General features: G+C 39.3%; 1 protein-coding gene across 1 annotated transcript in view; it reads right to left on the reverse strand.

Moving 5' to 3' along the window:
• FBLN2 (fibulin 2) overlaps positions 1–22,068 on the reverse strand; it is a 145,715-nt gene that overhangs the window by 22,764 nt on the left and 100,883 nt on the right. Inside the window, exons 6-11 of the mRNA XM_089523101.1 lie at positions 19,415–19,534; positions 18,834–18,935; positions 16,797–16,937; positions 8,703–8,837; positions 1,338–1,475; positions 856–999 (exon numbers count right to left, since the gene is read on the reverse strand). Of these exons, the coding sequence (XP_089379227.1) occupies positions 856–999; positions 1,338–1,475; positions 8,703–8,837; positions 16,797–16,937; positions 18,834–18,935; positions 19,415–19,534 (780 nt within the window). The remainder of the gene's footprint in view (positions 1–855; positions 1,000–1,337; positions 1,476–8,702; positions 8,838–16,796; positions 16,938–18,833; positions 18,936–19,414; positions 19,535–22,068) is intronic.

Here is a 22,068-nt window from a genome sequence, read left to right on the forward strand (position 1 = left end):
ATGGGTGTCTAGAAGTGCTGCCCCTTGCACATGACAAGGGCATCCTATTGCGCCCGACTGGACCAGGCCTACAATACTGCACCCCCAGGGCCACCAACCCCGAAGCATTCCAAAGTCAAAGGTACCAAGAGGTCCAGGAGAAGGATTCTGGAAATAAAATAATGTTGAAGATCTATCCTAAATCCAGCAATTGTAGTTACTGTCAAAATCACCATATTATAGTGAATCCATTTGTTTTACAACACACAGAATTGCCTTTTGTATATTCACTTTTGTATAGTCAGAACATTTTATAAACAAAGTTAATTTCTTTTCTATACCCTGACAAGCTGAAAAGAGCTTTGAAGAGTTATTAAGGGTTATTTTGTTAATAGGAACAAGTGGCAACATTTTTGTTTAAAAAAATGAAGAGTAACTTGCCCTTTCACCGAGTGCTAACTCTTCCAAAAAAGAGCCTGCTCTTCTGTCCTGTACAGACAAACATGATGTTCAGGTAATCAAGAAACCTGCACTGCCTAAGATACATCAATTGCCATTTTGGATCTGGACACTATGACAGTCAAAAGTGGAAGCAGGAATAATTCATACATCCTTAGACTTGCTGCTTATTATCTGTACAACATTAGCTTCCTTTTGGTGGCTGCAAAAGTAATCCAACACAAGATAGAATAACATTTATACTTCAGTAGCATTAAATGCATTTGGAACAAATCCTTCAATATACTGATGGCTATTTGTGATATATGCATTATGTACAAAAGAGTTTCAAAACAATATTTTAATTTAGGTATTAGAATTTGCAGATGCATTCAGCTCAATCAAATAAGCAGCTAGGTTCCTTAATCGGAGTCATACCAACACATCTGGTCCCATCTTCACTTGAATGATACCCTCTGCTGCATATTAAGAGATTCCGTTGGCATGTATAAGACCCAACTGTATTGATACAGTTGAAGCCAGCCTTACATGGCTCAGAAAGTGATGTACATTCATTAATATCTGTGGAAGAAATAATATATTAATATATCAGTGATTCAGTATCATATTAATCAGCAACCCATCTTCCATCTGTTCTTTCTTTCCCATTAATTTGGCTTTGATTTATTGTGCAATAAATCCCTGGCTGATGAGAATCTATTAAGTCAACATTTAGAAATTTAACATTATGTAAATCCAATCTATAATTTTATTTTAATTATATTTTTTAAAAAAGGAAATGAGATTTAAAGGAAGAAATTATTGGAACATTAAAGGCTATTAAACGTGATCAAATATAGGTAATACTAAAGTATCAGCAACTCATTCATCTAGCAATATATTGTTCAAGTTAAACTCACCGACACAATTACCCTCTGGATCTTGTAAAAATCCATCCATGCACCGTTGCTTTGATTCACAGTAGAATGATCCTTTTGTATTTTGACATACAAAGTTTATCTTGCAGCTGTGAGTTTTTCTTTCACATTCATCAATGTCTTTAAAATAAGATTAAAAAGCCAATTAATTTAGATATTGCTTTTCTAATTCTCTTGTAATGACTGAGTTCCTCCTGAATTTATTCATGCACATATTGTAAGCTGCCCACACAAAAAAGGAATATAAATAAAAATAAAAATGTGTGAACTTTCAAAGGATGACTTCACAATGAGATGCTACATTTATATACATCATCAGTATGCAACAATACATGAGATTGTTTTCAACAGTAATATTTAATTGGTTAATCCAGCTCCATTGTGACTTATTTTCTCCTCCCTGTGTCACAGGTATAAATGTGAAGGAACTTACATGTAGCCCATTCTCTTTTCTAAATACACTAAAATTTAATGTATTTTTTCACATAATGTTAAAGAAGCCATGCAGAGGCTATTTAAAGAAATACAGGTCAGGACTCTATGGTGTCAAATCCCTCAGGGAACCCACAACAGTGTTTGACTGCCTTGGTGAGTGTGTAAGGGAGACCTCCTTGCATAAGTGGAAGAGTGGTGAAGATAGTGAATGCTACCAGGTAACTTTAGTCGTACACTGCATCTGGGTGCCCCTGCTACTGCCATAGGAGGAGGAGATCATCCATCATGCAGCTCCAGATGTAGGTTGGCTCTATATAGTGCCATCTATTTCTTCAACATCTCAACGGGGTCATCAGAACCAAGGGACTATGGGAGTTGTGGCTTTGGAAATCACCTGTATTTCCAACATCTTTCCCATAGTACAGTACCTTGATTCTGATGACTCTGGGGCTGTACACATGGGCCAAAAGGCCTGTTCACCCCCCCCCCACCCCCCGGCCTGGTGTCATCCTGTTCAGATGATGCAGGCGAACAGCACTGGGCAGAGGACAGGTATAGAATCATAGAATCATAGAATTGGAAGAGATCACAAGGGCCATCCAGTCCAACCCCCTGCCATGCAGGAAATCTCAATCATGGTAGACAGACACCATTTCAGCAGATCTATCCTGACCCTGGCCCAACCCACCTTAGCCTGGTTTTAAATAGCCAGCTGTTTGTGGCAGAGTCTCCCCAAAACCCCACCTTAACAGCCAATAGTTTAGGAAGCTGCATGCTGCCTTACCTGCCACCACTGATGCCCTTCTTTATGCAGCCCCAGTTGCAGCCTGTGATGTTAGAAAGGGGAACCTGGCCATATTGGTGAAGCCATGGCAGGAGAATGCCAGTGGCAACAGCAATGGGCAAGTCAGTGGCAGCAGTGCCACAGTGCAGTGGTGAGTGGGCATCTGAACCAGAGCAGGTGAGTGCTAGAGTAGGCATGGGCTGGATCTGTGGGCAGAACACAATGGGGTTGGCCTGTTGTATCTGACCTGTGCATTCAGCCCCTCTGAGAAGCATGCGCCAGATGACCATGTGTAATTATGCCAGTGGGCCTTTCCATTCTACTTGGATTGCCTATGAACTTGGCAACAACCAACTAGGAAGCCAAACATTCCATTTTTAAAAGCAAAATTCATGGAAGTAGAAATCAATGACTGTGCTAATAAATGCAAGAACTACATGTTATCATTCCTCAAACCGTGAAGTCTTTCTGTCAGGAAAAAGTGAAACATCCACTAATAGCTAATATTCATTGACTTATAAGGTAATACACAAAAGGATGGAAATGAAAGCAAGTAACCAGGCATTGCATAGTATAGGGATGCTTGCATTTTAGGCCTGGAGCCAGTCATAAATCTGGGGACTACTCAGGCACCTGCTTTGTAATTTTTAATATGCTAGACTTGAAATTAGCTACCATATTAAATGTAGCTGTGAGATGCCTTATAAATCACATCCTGCAAAACAGTCAATGTGGTACATTTTTCAAAGTATTTCGTAAGAAATAAGAGCATTGGAAGGCACTAAATGATTTAGGTCAGGAGCTGATCCCTGCAATCCCTGGGGAGTCCTACCATTAGGAAGAGGTAGGCAGACAACTCAGGAATCAGATTTTGGATATCTTGGAATGGGCAGCAAATTGTTAATTATTTAATTTCACACACACACACACACACACACACACACACACACACACACACACACAGAGTCTTTTGTGCACAAAGAACATGGCTCACTTTGAGTACTATGTACCTTAAGTTGGGTGGGTTTGATAGAGCACCCCTGGCAATTCTTCCTTTAAAATCATAATGTCTTGATCCATCCTGCTGCCATCGCACTACAGGAGACATCCTCAGACATGTCATATAGTATTTTTTATTATTATTTATATTCTGCCTTTCTCCCAGAATGGGACCCAGGGCAGGTTACAGAAGAAATCAGTTAAAACTGAAAACATTTAACATAGTACATGCTAGATATTGGAAAATATCAATCAAGAAGAATGCATAATGAAGATATGTGATTTAATAGAGAAGGAGAAATTAATAAGATTATTAAAAGAGAAGACACACTAAGTCCTCCCTTCAATACTCCTTTTCTGTTTCTTTCTACAACACCTCTATTCGACCAGTCCAGGAAGCCTGCAGTCTTGGTTTCACTTTTGATTCCTCCCTGTCTTTTATCTCCCAGATCCAGGCCACAGCCAAAGCCTGTAGATTCTTTCTTTACAACATTGCCAAAATCCGTCCATTTCTCTCGACCTCCACTGCCAAGACTCTGGTCCATGCTCTGGTGGTGTCCTGACTAGATTACTGCAACCTCCTTCTGGCAGGGCTTCCTCTCTCATCTTTGTCCTTTAATTTCCATTTAGCGGCACACATTATTACATCCGCTCACCGCTTTGACCATGTTTTTCCTTTATTATCATCCCTTCACTGGCTCCCCTTTCCCTTCCGTATTCAGTATAACATTCTGTTGTTGACCTTTAAAGTCCTGCATGGGCTGCCCCCTCTTTATTTATCTGAACTTCTTTCTCTGTACATTCCCACTCGTACCCTCTGTTCTGGTAGTCAAGATCTGCTGTCTCAGGCCAGGATTTTCTCTGCCCCGTCCCGGATTCATCCCTTCTCACTTGCTGACCCTCACTCCTGGAACCTTCTTCCCCCACGAACACGGGTCATCACTTCTTTGACCACTTTTACATCTGAGTTGAAGACTATCCTGTTCAGGGAAGCTTTCCCAGGCACTGTGTGATTATTTGATTTTTGATTGGATAGTTGATGTTGATGTTTTCAATTGTTGCCTGCTTATTTTAACCAGATCTATTTTATATTTTTTCCTATTGTTTTATACGTATTTTGTAGATTGTACCCCATTGGCAGGTTTTATTTTTATTGAATTAATCATTTGTATGTACAGCACTGTGTACATTTACAGCACCATAAACAACAACAACAACAATAATAATGAAGCTTCAAAAAAGACTGAAAGACAATGGAACTGTTTTAAGCAAAAATAGAACTTCACTTGTATTGTAAATTATAGATTAGATAAGCAATCTAGTAAGAATAGATTAGTCCACTTAATGTAGAGGTTATTATAATACTGCACAAGCTGAGAATGGAAAGGTATTTCAAAGGTAACCAGTATCAGAATTGTCTGTTGTTGTTAACAGCTCCTTGAGTTGATCTTGACCCATGGTGGCCTTGCAGATGAGACATCTCCAAGATCATCTCCAATCATCTGGATGCAGCGTCGGAGGCATGCCATGACACTATGCACCATCTGGAACATCGCACAATATCATGACACCCTGGGGGCAGAGTCAGGATGCTGCACCCTTACTTTGCCCACAGGCCGGCACGCCTGTCTGTACAGGGCCTCAGATAGCTTCTGACAAAAGCTCTGGTGTGCTTCTCAGGCTTTTATCATCAGCCCTCATGAATGCAGGTGGTCTTTCATCTTCTCTGGATAAAGGTAGGTATGTGATCCTCCTTGTCCTCCTCTTCCATGTCCACAGTACTAGAAGGCCCTGTTGCTGGGAGGTTTGGCTCCTGGTTGTCTTCTAAAGCCACAGCCTCTTCTGGAGCTCTCAGGGCAGAGCTAGGGCCAGGCTGTGCTCACAGGTGTAAACATATACAATTATCCTTGCCATCATATTTCCAATTTCTATGTATGGTTGTGAAAGCTGAAAAGTGAAGGATGCTGATTGGAAGAGAACTGATGGAGGTGGCTGAATTGACTCATTTGAAATGTGATGCTTGAGGAGAGTTTTGTGGATACGCTGGTCTGCTAAAAAGACAAGTAAATGGGTCCTAGAGCAAATAAAGCCTGAATTCTCACTAGAAGTAAAGATGACTAAGCAGAGACTGACACACTTTGGACATGAAGACATGGTCTGCTAGAAAAGACAATAAAGTCTGACAAGGTAGATGGCAGTGAGAAAAAAAAAAAAGACTCCATTCAAGGTGGATAGGCCAAAAGCCTGAATTTGCAGAACCTAGGCAAGGCTGTTAATAACAGGATGACTGGGAGTTTTCCATTCATAAGATCGCCGTAATTTGAAGTTGACAGGATAGCAGGTAACAACAAGTAATTCAAAGTAGGAAAAATGCTTCAAAACTCCATTCTTTCCCCATGAATTCATTCAAAACATGGAATACACTGAGATCATCCCTATTGGCCTCAAAACCAACCTGCATGGATCCATTAATCCTGGCCCCAACCTCTGCAACTGGAGAAGAATATTAAAAGGGGGACATACATGCATATAAACACACACGTAGGGTGTGTACAGATAGACGAAGGCTATGTTTATATATGGTATTCAGTTGTGAGTATAGGCCCTCAAATTCTTCCCAGTGCAGAGAGGTCGAGGAGGGCTTGAGACTGTATGGAGGTCAGGTTGGGGACAGCCAAGATGATCACATTCCCCTTCAAGCACTGATTGAATATATGGTAGGGATGTGAAAAGTAGATGTACAGCTTCCAAAATAACCTATACAGTCCAGACCACTAAATAAATATAATGAAGAAAATGAAGGAAGAAATCCCATTTCCTGAGAGAATTTGAACTTGCCAGAGAAGTAAATTACTCCCAGATATTTGGATTCCTTTCACACAAAGACCTTTTGGCCGCATCAGGACACAGGTAGTCCTATGACTGAGCTTCCATGTGCAATATAGGGTAGTGATGTGATTTAGTGATTTTCTTGAGATTCTGTCAAGCTGCTCTGACTTCCACTTGCATTTCCTTCCTGCTCTGTATTGAATTATACAACCTGGTGTTTTCTCACACTGTTTGTGCAAATTTTTGATATCCTCCTCCCCCCAAGTCATGTGTTTATTACCAAAATTTATCTAATTTATTCAACTTTTCCCTGTTGACAAAGACATTGCTGCATATATCTTTTCTCAGTTTTGCAGAACTTAGCCAGTTACATTTTTATATGTATGCATTGTTTTGCATACAATTTATTTCTTGTAAATACCTTGTAAGCCTTGCTGATGTATCGAAGGCAAACTGCTCAGAACAGAAATTTATTTCCACCTCTAGTCTCTACCCCATTTGCTAACAGTGCTACTTCTCACATGCAAGAACAGTAGTAACTATTTTACAGGGTAGAGGATATCACTGAAATTATATCTGAGTGCTTTAGAATCTTCACAGCTTCTTTTCCCTTTTAGCTCTGTTTGGAGGACATTTTTAGCAGCGATGCAGGCAAGTGTGAAAATCCTCATAGACAGCCAGCATAGTGGAGTGGTTTGAATGTTGGACTATAACTCTGGAGACCAGGACTTGAATCCCCAACCAACCATGGAAACCACTAATCTTGGGTGAGTCACACACCTTCAGCCCCAGAAAACCCTGTGATAAGTTTCACCTAACTGGAAATGACTTGAATGCATATGACAACAACAAGCATAGAAAAATGTGTGCATCCAAAAATTCATACAAAGATATTTAGCCAATGGATGGATGAAGATAAACAATATGTACAATTTGAACAGTATGCTCAAAAATGACCCACTTAATGAAAAAAGCATGGATTATTAAGAGACAACCAAAACATACAGAAGCAGCATAAATAATATTTAGAGACGACAGAATGAGGAAGGCTAGGGGAACAGACTTGTCAGAAACACAGATTCTGCTGCAGAAATATCAATAGGATTAAGCAATTGATATTTTATATAACAATTACAGATGTAAATCTGATGGTGGGGAGAAAATCATATTGTGTTACTGCAGAATGACATTTTGAGGGGGAAGGGGAAGGGGAACTGGGATGGGATGTGAAAAATGACAGAAATATGCTGAGGCCAAAGAGTAAACCTAAACCAAGGACACGATTCATGTGATATTATTGAACAGTAATTCCTTCATTCTTCACCATTGGCTATGCTATCTATGGCTGATGGGAGATACAGCCCAACAACATCTAAGCACTGCTTGATTTCCACCTCTGGTAGCGATGATATGGGACAGAATTTATCTGAGGAGCAAGGAATTTGAAAGTCTGAAATGTATAATATCAGCAAAGAACATCATCTTCTCCTGGCATGTCAAGCAGCAACATGCTCTCATGCAGGGCTTAGGCAAGAAAGGAGACTGCAGCACCAACACTCTCTAAAAAAGTGGGCAAATAACACCTTTGTAATTTTTTTTAAATAGTCCTTTTCATGCATTTCCCAAAATACACAGAGAGCTAAAGGAATGGTAGGGATGTGACAGGCATGTGAGCCCCACCCTCTAATGTCCTCATGGATCTTACAGCATTAGACCCCTTGTGCATTGGGCATGAGAATCTTTAGAGGGCTTTGTAACCATGCTTGGCTGAAAATAATCCAGTTTAACTGCCCTGGCTCAATGCTAGGGAATCCTGGAACTGTAGTTTATTGTGACACTAGAGCGGTCTGGCAGAGAAGACTAAATGTCTCACAAAACTACAGTTACCACAATTCCATAGCATTGAACCAGGACAGTTAAAGCAGTCTCAAACTGGATTATTTCTGCAGTGTGTTTTGGACCCTACATGGCTATAGCCCTAATGTAGCAGTATTAGTTACATAAGTGAAAATTATGTGTGTGTGTGTGTGTGTGTGTGTATGTGTGTGTGTGTATATATATATATATATATATATATATATACATACATACACACTTTATATGTAAATAATACAGATTGGTTTAGTCATTTTTCTACAGGTATGGTTCCAAACAGTAAATCACAGACTGAATTGGTTAAAAATGTGTTTTAATTCCAGATCTTGACACATAGGATTACTCATAAAACATGAACTGAGGGCATGAGTCATTTAAATAGCTGATCAACACTTGTTCAAAAATAAGTAAAGTTCTGGCCTTACCAACACATTCACCATCCTTAAGTTCATAACCTGATTGGCAGTTGAGTTGTTGAAGACATGTGAAGGATCCAATTGTGTTAACGCAGTGTTCCCCTCTCTTACAGGTATGAGCATCTGTTACACATTCATTAATATCTGAAAAAGGAAACAGATGTAAACATATCATACACTACAGCTCTTTTGGCCTGCAATGAACCTTTTTAAGTTCACTGCAAGCCAAAACCAAAACATCAACCACATGAAATATTTAATAGATTTTTTCCACAAAAGAAAGGTTTACATGGTGCTATATTCAGCACTTCTTGCCAAAGTAGACTAGCATAAAATGCTTTTATTTTATAGGTAGAAAGTTATGAGATATACTTCTTTTCATTTTGCACTGTATGATGCATTGATCAAGGTCATGGTGGAAATAACTGATTAGACACAGAAGTTAGGACAGCTTTGATAGCAAGCTTTGCAGATCATGCACAGTATAAAACTAGTTAAGACAGCAAATCAAATTCAGATTTCATGTTCATTAAAACAGTTTTGGAGGGACTCAATCACTGGGCACCACAGGGCACAAAGGACATCCATAACTGCAGTGACAAAAACAACCTGGAGTAAAAGCCACAGAGAAGGGCACAAGCAAGTTAAAAAACACCCTCTTCATTAAAAGCAATACCAACTACTGAATACAAACAGGAGTTTAGAACTGGATCTGGAAAGACAACTAATGTTTGAGAACATAGTTCTGGGCATATTGCGCTTGTGTCAGGTTCCTGGTCTACCCACACAGTATGGAGTAACAGAATCTGATAATCGTTTGGTCAGAAGAGCATTCTAGAACCAAGGACGAGACTCTGATTCCCTGAATATGTATTATGCTATTATTTCTTAGAATGTATGCCATGGGCAGGTTTACTTTTATGTATTTTATTGTTTGTATGTACAGCACTATGTAATTCTACAGTGCTATATAAATAAAGCATAATAATAATAATAATAATAATAATAATAATAATAATAATATACCCCACTCAGTAACATTTTTAAAGCCAGGAATAATCAACCATAACTATCTGAAGGAGATGATAAAAAGAGAGCCAAGGTACCAAGCACAATAAACAAGCCATGAATATAAGAATGAAATTTGATAAATATTACCAAGTAGTAAATAGGCAAAACATATTTGGAAAGGATGCAAAATGTGTTGAAGGTTAGGATACTATAATATGCAGATTTACGATTTGCAGCATCACTGGGTGGTCTATAGTTGCTAACTATTGTTCGAGGCTGGCACTAGGCCTCTATGGATTACACATCTGAAATAATGAAAATGTTATGAATCACAATGGAAAGCTGATGCTGTCTGTGCCTGATTTTACAAATCTGATAGGAAAGTTGTTACCAAGGCACTGTACAGATAAGTCATTAAAGCTGCCCTGGGGGGTGAAGTTGGGGTGTGGCATCCATACAACCCATGCCCTGACACTGTGACTGCCCCCATGGCAGTGTGACACAACACTCCACTCTATGCGACGCATGGCATTGCGGTGCTCCTCTGGCACTGCTTTTACACAACGCAGTACCAAAGGAGCTCCTTAGAGCTGTGGCTATGATGTCCTTTCCAGGTTGCAAAAAGGAGCCACTTTTTGCAACTCCTTTTTGCATCCTGGAAAGGCAAGATTGGGGCCGTGGCCCCAATCTGGCACAGCTGGAGGTGCCTGCAGGCTGCCCCTTAGGAGCAGGCTGCACAGCTTCCATGTTGTTAGAAGAAAAATACCTATTGTATTATTCTGTACATGAGTCTACTATGAAGCTACTAACTTTGGCTTGATTTAAATAATAAAGGTTAACTTTGCCTTATTTTCTAAATATAAAAGTTTAGCTTGGTCTCAAAGTGAGTCCTACCAAAATAAATAACCCATATTTTGATAGAGAACATAGCTGTTTGGTGTCATTTAAAATAAGGTTATTTGAATATGATCAGATAAATTTTTTGTTTAGGGGTGGCAAACCCCTAGAAAGTATATTTTGATTAAAAATGTGATCAAAGATATGATTTATACCTAAGATATACTGATCTACTAACAAGTTATTGGGGGGGGGCATAATAGAAACAAAACAAAATTAATATATCATACTCCCTGGCAACTGATGTACAGAGGCATATTGCTATTGTAACTGGAGGTGATATATAGTCTCCTTGACTAATACCCACTGATGTCTTTATCCTCCATGAATTTATCCATGCAATATGATGAAAGCAAAGTGCCCATTTCTCCCCAAGGAAAAAGTGTTTGTATATCTATGCTTGCTTATAATAAATAGCCTAAAGGATTACCAAAGAGCCTGCTCTTTTTCCCATATAAATATCTTGAGATTCCAATATTTAAGTGGAGTATCTGATTGTCTGGTTTTCATTATCATCACACGTTGGATGCTCAGATGGTCAGAAGGAGATATTGGGACCCCAAACAGAATCCAGATTAGCTTTTTAAAAAAGAGAAAAAACTCTCAGTCCCTCAGTCTAAAAGGACAAGGTTTCCTGAGGTATAAGTGGGCTCTCCCTCTCTTGAATTCATTCAAGCAGAAGCTGGACAACCATCTAACATGGGGATGCTCTAATTTTGGCTTTCTTGCATTGATTAGGAGATCTGAAACTTGAAACTGCATGAAATTCTAAAATTCACAAAAGATTCTGATTACAGGGGGTGGAAAACAAAATGTAAATTGCACTCTGATTCCCCAAGTGACCGTGAACATTTAATTAAAACAAGAATGATAAGGAAACATGAAAACATAGAAGCCTCCAATTATATTTCCCATCTGTAAGATTTATAAATAGCTTTCTCCTAGAAATATATACATGTCAAATAAATGTCACAGGTCTGACTTGTATGTTGATTGATTTCAAATGAATGCAGATTTACTTGTACAAGGAAATGCAATATATTTTTATTTCTGAAAATGTTAACCTGTTCAAAAGGAATCTAATGCTTCCAATGTCTTCTTATCTATAAAAATGTGAAGTCTGATGAGTGCCAGCAAAATAAATAAATAAATAAACAGATAGGTGGATGGTATCAAAAACAGAAATCAAATGCCAAGTTTGGAGAAATGTGTTTGCATCCCAGTCCTATGCACATGATCTTAACTGACTTTCCTTTCAAGCAATTGTGCACTAGAATATTAACCCTCCTATACTTACGTAAGCTAAATGCTACTCGGAATATCATTGCAGCCTTCACTGTGTGCCCCATTCAGCCCATTTTCATCTTTTCAATGTTGTTGCTTGCAACATTGTTATTGTTTACTGCACTGATACATACTCTTATGTTCATTTCTAAGCATGAAGGTCCTGAATATGTTCAACATATGGACACATTAATACACTGAGAACTGAGGAGAGCTTTATAAATAAAAGATTTTAAAATAGATAAATAGCTTTTCTGATATTTACTTCATCACTGAACCTGTGAACATCTGGATAGCATTATGGAAAGGAACCACAACATCATCAGTCAAACTGTTTCTGAGTACTTGCAGAACTCCCCAATATTTATTTATTAATTGCATTTAGTGATCTTTCTTTAGATATTAACTTTGCGTATATTAATAGGCAGGCTATCCATTGCAAATGTCTTCCTGTAATCATTTCTTGGCATGGGTCCAGGTACATAAATATACACAAGTACACACTTGTGGTTGAGTGCTTTAGTTCTTGGTTCCCATCAATGCACAGTCTTGAATGTAAAAGTGGTGGTCCTATGATCCTCTAGATTTTTATGAACTACTCATGCCACCATTCCTCACCACTAGTAAAGTTGCTGAGGGATAATAGCCAATGGTCTAACAATGGAGACTATTGCTCACCTTTTTTAAACTGGCTCCTGCCTCCGAGGCTGGAGCCAGGATGCGGGATGGAGGCGGGGATTATCGCTCACTAAATCACTGCTGAATCACCAGCTGGCCTCAGCCCAGGTCCAAGCTGGGTCTCAGCCATGCTCTGCGAGCACTTTGTAGAAGCTTTCAGACTTCTAAAAGTGCTGGTGGAGTATGGCTGGGACCCGGCTTGGATCCGGCCTGATGGTGGCCGGCAGTTTGGTGGTGATTTAGTGAGTGATAATCCCCACTTCCATTCTGTGTCCCAGCTCCAGCCCGGGAGGCTGGAACCAATTTAAAAACGTGAGTGATAAACTCCAATATCTGGGAAGGACAGGTCCCCCAGCACCTGCCCCTGATTTAACATGACATATGTGTCTCCAGTTGTCAGACTTACAGGATCACAGCACTGGCATGGAATACTAGAATCTAGTGTTAGTCCAAATCTTGACATGCAGGAAAACACACTAAACAACTGAAGAAATGGCCATCCCACCTTTGATTAAAGACCTCTGAAGAAGAGACCACCCCCCTCCAAGACAGTCCATTCCACTGTTGAATAGTTTTCACTGTCAGGAAGCTGTTTAATTTCTTTTCTTCTAATTTGAATCCATTGGTTAAGATCCTATCCTATGAACCTGCAGAAAACAAGCACACACCATCTCCGCATGATAGTCTTTCCACTCTTTGAAGAGGTGTCTCACACTTCTTTTATTGAGGCTAAATACACCCAATTCCTCAACCACCTTCTAAATGCTTAGTTTTCAGATCCCTTGCAATCTTGATCACTCTGTTCTGTTTGTCCAGGGGCAGTTAAAGTACAGCCACAATACTAAGACAATTATGCCTGCTAAAGATGATGGCAGCAGGAAAAGAGGCAGACCACACTACACTACAGGTGGATAGACTCACTCAAGGAAGTCACAGTCCTGAACTTGCAAGTGGAGCTCTGGGAAGTACCTCTTTCATGGGGTTTCCATAAACCAAAGCTGACTTGACAGCAAGTAACAACAACAATATATTGGGTCAGACAGATCCCACAGAGGGGCTGGCTTAGTGGCAAACAGCAACTACAGCTGATATCATTGAATCATAGAACTGTAGTAGATCACAAGGACCATCAAGTCCAACTCCTTGTCTCCGAGACTTAGAGAAGCACAGCAGTTCCCTGAAACTTCAACTAGCACTGTGGGACCTGGCAACTATGTCCTTCTCTGAGCCATGGACAAATCCCACAAATGGACTTTATAGTCTGTCTCAACTAGAGTCAACAGACTAATGTCCTATATGATATATGCCCCTGAATCAATTGTTGAATGGCAGGTCAACAGTTGCATTAATCTTATTGATTCAGTAAGTTGCTCTCACTGGAAAGAGCCAGCATAGCACAGTGGTTTGAGAGCTGGACTAATAAAAAATAAATAAAACTTTTATTTATACCCTGCTTTTTGTTAAAATAATCAAAACAGCTTACAACAGTTAAAATAGTACATCCATATATACAAAGTATCACCCCCCTTAAAAAAGATTAAACAATGTAAGATTTAAAATTACATAACTATTAAAAACCAATAACAGACTACAGCTCTGAAGACCAAGGTTCAATTCCTCACTTGGCCATGAAACCCGCTGGGTGACCTTGGGCAAGTCAAATGCTATCAGCCTCTGAGGAGGGCAATGGCAAACCACCTTTTAACAAATTTTGCCAAGAAAATCCCATGATAGGGTCACCTTAATAAGTCAGAAATGACTTGAAGACACACAACAACAACAACAACAACAACACATTTCAGTGGAACTAGAAATTCAACTAAAACTCCCAGAATCCCCTAGCCTGCCTGGCAGTGGCAGAGTTGTGATTCCAAACGGTAACTTTTCCAGGTTTTGGCTGGACACTATAGAAGCAGACAATGAGAGTTCAGCATGTTTTCAGTTAATTTACTTCTCACTACACCTGGTCTTTAAATGCTTTTATGATTTAACTTAAGGAAAATCAGTGTGCAATATTCTTCTTAATTCATCCATTCTGGAGGCATGTCTGACATACTGACATTATTAAAAACTTTAAACATTAAAAGCATATTATTTGAAAAGTTCTTTACGTTTCTCCTTCAAATACATCAAGATGGAACACTAAAACAGATTTGCTGGCCAAAGATTCTTTATGGTCCCTTCAAGGACTGAGACATCAACCCAATAAATTAGAAACCATAATATATTTGTGGTTTCCCCTGTATCCAAAAAGTCAAAAAATCTTAACAATGGCAAATGTACTTCATGCAGCACACGTACCCTCTGAGGCAAATAGAAGGACAGGAAACATGTATAGTGGGAATATGTGTCAGAAACTAAGTTCACTATCCTGTATATCTTCTTTTAAACTATCATCATTTGTGCTCCAGCAGGGATGAGGCAAAAAATAACCAGAAGGCACATGTGTCTGTTTGCGAGAACAGCCATTCCTTCCATGTGTGGAGTTTTAAAAAGGCATGTGCTGTGTCTTGTACCATTAGAAAACTTTTTACCTCAACTACAGCATGAGGAAGACAAAAAAGGAGTAAAGCTTGGTCCCCAGCTCCAGTGCAGCTAGAGCATCTGTGCTGTGAAAAAGCGCATTCATTTTTGTACATGGCATCATAGCTGCTGATGTCATCTGACCGATACAGTGTCAGAAGGTTATGCATCAGCCTCAAGATCCAAAAAAAGCTCTCCCCATAAGTATAGGAGGAGATGTTCTTCAAGTGAACTGGATTCTCCAAGGCTCCAAGCCACACAGACTTCACTTCTTGTGATATCACTTAAATATCGCCACTTAGCTGGGCACTAATTTAGTTATTTTAAAGTATTTATATGCTGCCTATTACATACAACATACTCAGGTGAAGCACAGCAAACTAACACCTACAGTACCATTGTAACTTGTGCAATATGGCCAGCAAACTATAAATTTAAAATTGAAACAACAGCTGACACAGTGACAACAAAAGGAGTGTATGTGTTATGGGTTTAACATATGAACCAGATATCATCTCCTGAATAGTCTGAGGTCTGATGGTAATGATTTACAACTGCTATTTCCTGGAATGTGACTAATCACCATATCTTCATTGTAAGCCAAGCGCCAGGTTTAAATTATACATTGTTGTTGTCTAAAACCTGTATGCATAATGGGAGCTTCTACCCAAACAAATGCATAACAGCATTCCATGGCATAATAAGAACACATGTGAACTGCAGAGTTCCACTCTGTCCTCCAAGGACCCATTTATCAATCAATCTTTGTAAGATACTCTGAGAGCTGCTTTTGACTGGAGAGGGGATAAAAATGCTTTAAACCACTGGTGGCAGAGTGCACCCCCCAGATGTTGCTGGACTGAAACTCCCATCTTGCTTAGCATGCATAACTAATGGTGGTGAGAGAAAATGGGAGATGCAGTTTGGCATTATCTAGAGAGCCACATGTTCCCTGTCCCTGCTGTAAAAAGAAATAATTTACCCAATGTAACAGATCAGCTTTCCATTTCAAACACTTACATACTTGCTAGGACCATTAATAACCGGATAAAATCACCAGTGTTACAATGAGCCCCAAATGGGATATCAGGGTTTAATTATGTGACTATTAAACTGACCAGAGAGTGACAGAGCCAACAAAATGTTACTCTCAGTATTATAAATTAGTTATATATTTTTTAAATCAGGGGTTGGGAAAGTTATTTTTTGGACTACAACTGCCCAAATTGTCTGACTTAGTTGTGGGAGTTGTAATACAAAGAGAAACTTTACCATGCTCTTTTCCTTCTCTCATCCTCACCCCATAGGCACATCTCTCACTATACAGATTTGCATGGTTTCATGAGATAAATACATGGATATATCTTGCCAAGACTACAAAACAAAATTCAGTAAATGTCAAATTGTTCAGACAAAGGCAGGTGGTAAAACATTTGTGTCACTAAAACCCATTTTCTCTTTTCTGCTGGAGTTCAACCATCATAGCTCTGAACTTTTAGGGCTTTAAAGATCTGAAGAAGTCATTGCTAAGGCAAAGACAAACAACACAGAAGAGCTGATGTTAAAAACAGTTCCAAAAATGGGGGATGTAATTTCACAGACTGAAAGACAGATAGAGAGACATATTGCAAACAAGAGCAAGAGCTGAACACATTGCAGAGCATGAAGACTGATGGTACTAGAGTGAATTATTCCCATCTATCATCTTACCAACGCATTTTCTATGCATGTTGAGTACAAAGCCCTCTGCACAGATAACACTGTGGTTGACACAGTAGAATGATCCCAATGTGTTCACACATAGTTGTCTTCTGGAACAACTGTGAATACCCGTAAGGCACTCATCCAGGTCTTTATCAACACATTGTAGTCAGAAAGAGAGAAATAAAATTATATTAAAATTCCTCCTGGGATGAAATAAGATTTCTTCCATAGCAGAACACTCTAATTAACAATGTAACTGAGTTACAGTTCTATAATTTTCTCATGTTAAGTTTCCAAGTCACTGAACTTATTCAAGGATATAAGGGGAAATGGATCTTCATCTGGATCCCTTTGTATTCTCATCTACAGTGTGCAGAATGCTTCACCTTCTCTTTCTTTCATAACTGTGGTGTTCTTTAAGTTTCCTTTTAAGTGATGTACCAATGGGCCAGCCAGTGTGGTATTAACGGTTTGAGCATTGCCTTATGGCATGTTCAAATCCCCACTCAGCTATGGAAACCCACTGGGTCACACTCTTCCCGAACAAATCTTGCCAAAAACCCTGTGATACATTCGCCATAAGTTGGAAACAACTTGAAGACACACAACAAGAACAACAACCACCACCAATAGGCCAGGGAGTAAAAATCATGATGTGGAACGTGCTTCAGAGCAAAAGAAGAAACAAATTAATATTTCCTTTCCACTATTAATTCTAGAAGACTAGTCACAAAATGCCAATGGACGCCTGCTTTGCATGATACTATCTATAATATCTAAGGCTGAACTACTGCTAAGTACCATCTCATCTATTATAATACAAGTCTTTAAATCAGTTTTGGGCAACTGCTTGGAGGCAGGAATCAATTCCCCCCTCAAAAGCTGGACCAGCACAACCTGATGCACCTGAAGTGACACTAGCACCATTTTTTTGGCTAAAAATGTTTGGAGAGGTGGCTCTGGAAGGGCTGCAAGTTGTTACATCAGTGCACAATTTTTAGTTCATTGAGGGCAGAATATAGACTGAAATTGGGGTAGAAAAGGATTTAAATAGGTGGGTGTATTAGGGTCCTTTGGGGAACTGCTGGGGGGTACATATGGCTCCCATATGGTCTGCAATTTTCCCAGCCTGATTTAAATTAATTCCAGTTTTGGTAATCTCCGATGGAAATGCCCTATAGTTGGGGTATTTTCTCCATGCTCTCTAGCTCCATGTTTCGCTTTTTAAATCAACCTTTGTTGTGCCATAGAAGACACTTCCTAATTGCTTTGGTATGATCATCAGGGCCAGTCCTACCACTGGGCAAATTGAAGTAACCACTTCAGTCTGAAGATGTCGGTGGTGGGCAGTGGCACTGCCAACCTTGCAGTTGTTTTGCAGGAACTTCAACCTGACAGTCGTGTAAGCTTCTCTATAAAGCCGTTGGAAGGCACAATGTTGTCAGGAGCAAAATATCTTGGGCCAATGACCAAAAGTCTCCTTTTTGGGTGTTTCATGTTACATGAGACTTTAAGTAATGAGCACAAGTGGCCACAAAGAAGGCAGTGGATAAGATGTTTGTCTAAAGTTCAAAACACTTGCAGAAATAATCCAGTTTGAGACCGCTTTAACTGCCCTGGCTCAATGTTAGGGAATCCTGGGAATTGTAGTTTATTGTGGCACCACAGCTATCTGCCAGAGAAAGCTAAATGTCTTACAAAATTACAGCTCCTAGAATTCCCTAGCACTGAGCCAGGGCAATTAAAGCAGTCTCAAACTGGATTATTTCTGCAGTATGTTTTGGATCTAAGTTTGGCAGGTGATGAAGGCTATACATCTATAAGAAGAATGGTGTGTAAAGCTACTTTGAATCCCATTTTGGGAGAAAGATGGGATATTAACTAATAAATTAATTAATGGGGTGCACTGCATACAGTATTGGAAGGGATGGGTTGAAATTTTTTCTCTTCAGCAAAATCGACAGACACCTTCCATACCATAGTGAATCTGCTGATATCTATTTCACTCTACAAAATTGAGAAGACAGAACAATATTTGCGTACCTTCACAAGAAACCCCATCAGACATCAGAGCAAATCCTGGCAAACAAGAACATTCAATTCTCCCATCCACGATATTACAAGTGTGCTTGCAGGGACCATTATCTAGGAAACACAATATTTTAAAATGCACAGGGAAAAAATCAGCGTACAACTCATATTAAAGTTTCAAAGCTTTCTTCCTCTAATTATAATTCTTGTCACCACACCAGACTGTAAAATGTAAAAACAAGCAATCTATTCCCGTAACCTTAATCACTATGTACAATCCTTCTTTTATAGGCAACCACACCTGTGTCATTCACTCCCATCTGTGAGTTTGAAATTACCACGTACAGCTGTGTTGCTTTAACAGTCCTAAGTAGCTTGCATGAAATAGCCTTGAATTTGGAAGATACCCTCAAATTACCTCAGCTTACCTTATGTGATTCTATCCATCTCTTTCTTTGGACTAATACTGGGGACAAATAATGTGTGGACATGAATTGAAAACAAAACAGCCAAGGAAGCTTTGAAATTCTTTACAGTATTGTTTAAAAATAATAAAACAAAAGCTACTTCTCCAGCTTGCCTCTAATACATACCTTTACACCTATCTTGCTCTTCATGTAAATCATTGACTGTCACAGGTGGGTTCTTCAATGTTTCTGGTAAAACAGTGGTTTTGTCTCCTAAGGCAGTGTTGGGTCCTTCTTCTTCAAAATCTGTTCATTTTATATTGTACAAAAAGAGAGGCCAGTCAGCTCTAATTGCATTGCTTTCTACTTGAGCTAGATTCCAAGTCAGAATTTCCCAACAGCATTAAAGCTAATATGTATAGCTTTGAAGAAAACATGAAAACAGCTCTGTCCTATTGTGGGATTCCTTGGTGGTGTCTTGGGATTAAGGTAGATATTATTGAAAAAGTCTGACTAGACCAAAAGCAATCCACGGTTACTTGATGGCTTCCATGTCAGTGAGTGTTGGACTGCTAGAGACCAGAGTTTGAATCCCTGTTTGGTCTTGGAAACAATGGGCAAGTCACACTCTCTCAGACCCAGAGCAAGGGAAATTGTCTCGGAACAAATCTTGCAAAGAAAAACTCATGATTCAGTTACCTTAGCGTCGCCATAAATCGGAAATGACTAGAAAGCCAAGACCAGCACCAATGCCAGTGGGAAGTGAATCTACTCTAGGTTTAAGTCTGAACTTTAAGGGAACTATCCAACATACTGAAGTTTAAAACAGGTTCAGAACTTTAGATACAAAGGGATCTTGTAGCATCTTTGAGACTGTATGAAAGAACTGATATTCCAGACTAACATGGTTACTGTATATATTTGTGTACAAGTTGACCTCATGTATAAATCAGGGGAAGGTTTCAGGGTCAAAATAATGGATTTTGATATGTCCTGTGGATAAGTCGAGGGTAAAACTTAGGCGGCTATAACAAAGGATGGTAAGGGGGAAATGCCACTTCTGTCCATCCTTTTCCTTCTCTGGATCTCTCCCGATCACCTAACGCTTATTCCCAGGTGTTGGAGGAGAGGTTTTAATATTGGATTGAGAAGGGAAGCAAGTGAAGTTAAAAGGGATGGTTCTTTGATGGGAAGAGAAGGTTTGCAAATTGGATTGGGAAAGGAAGCAAGTGGTGTTAAATGGAGAGTTTCCTGAATGGGAAGAGAAGCCTTGCAGATCGGACTGGAGAGAGAAAGAAGAAGTGTTCAATGGGGAGTTTCTTCCATGGGAAGGGAAGCCTTGTAGATCAGACTGAGAACCTATTCCGCGCACACATGTGCGCGCGCGCACACACACACACACACAAGATCCACCCCAAGGCACCAAGAGTGGGGATCAGGCTTGCTTGTTTCAGGACCTTTCCAAGTAGTATTAACATATTGACCCATGTATAAATTGACCAAGGATTTTAGTGTCAATTTTGGGGAATAAATTTCTCAACTTATACTTGAGTATATAAGGTATCTCTCTGAGGACTTTGGACAGTTCCTTTAAAATTCAAAGTAAAATCTTCTCCACTAACATGGGCCCTAACAGCTGCTGCTCAATGCAAGGACATTCTCAATCTAAGCACCTAAGATCCTTCCATTGGATATAGAACCTTTTTGATTGGAACCTAAATCATTCTGTATTCATAACATGGTACAATGTGGATTTAATTTATGGAGTAAATGGATAATGAACTACAACATAGATGAAATTAAATTAAGGGTATGTTTATGCTTTTCAGTAGTATGAGCTCTGATAGAATTGTTATCTGATGCAATGACAGTCATGATCCACTCAGAAGTGAGCACCTGAAAATCAAAACACATTATAGGGAGCATTCATATGGTGAATCATTTCAAATTTAGTAATGTTTAACTTAATACTGGCTGGAAGAAATCCAGGGCTTAGCAATTTAAAATTTTAAGTACCTTTTTCAAGCATTTGAAAATGCAGACATATAACGGTTAATGGTTAGAATAACCACAAATAATTTTTTTGAAAGAATACAATAATTAATTTCTAAATTCTAAATTATCTTCTACAAATCAAACTTTAAACATAGGCCATCTGTCGGGGTCGCTTTGATTGTGAGTTCCTGTATGGCAGGATGGGGTTGGACTGGATGGCCTTTGTGGTTTCTTCTAACTCTAAAAGCCTAGTTGGCAGCAATGGCCAGGAGGGAGTTTGCAAATTTCATTTGGTTTCAATTATACCCCACCTGGGGAATGTGGATCTAACCCAAATTATAGATGCTGTATTGTATTCAGGCTGTACTATATGATGCTACTTTTGAAGAAAACTCAGAAACTATAGTTGGTGCAAAATGTGGCCTATGGAATCCATATTCAAAATGGGTAGCTGGATCACATGGCACTATTTCTATATGTTAGAAGGTCATTCATTGTTCTGGTTTTGATCTTTAATGCCCTAAGCATTTTCCATTTTAACTACATGATGGATACCCAACACATTTACAAACCTACCCAAGTGTTAAGATAATAACTCTGCTCAAGACCCTACTCACTGGAAAACTATTACATGTAGAGGCATTAGAAACATGTGGGGCTTTATCCTACAGAATTCCTTTCCAAGAGATATATGGATGATTCAATCAGTTAGAAAGATTTTTAAAAGGTATTTACTTTTTGGGGGGCGTTTACTTGAAAGGTGGGAACAGACATCCACAAACAAACACATGTATATTGTTTTGTTAGTTACAGAAGGTTGTTGCTGTTTTTGCTTTGGTACATTG

Source organism: Sceloporus occidentalis, unplaced genomic scaffold (genome assembly GCF_023333645.1).
Source record: "Sceloporus occidentalis isolate IW3139 unplaced genomic scaffold, rSceOcc1.0.p SCAF_1, whole genome shotgun sequence".
NCBI classification, from domain to species: Eukaryota; Metazoa; Chordata; class Lepidosauria; order Squamata; family Phrynosomatidae; genus Sceloporus; species Sceloporus occidentalis.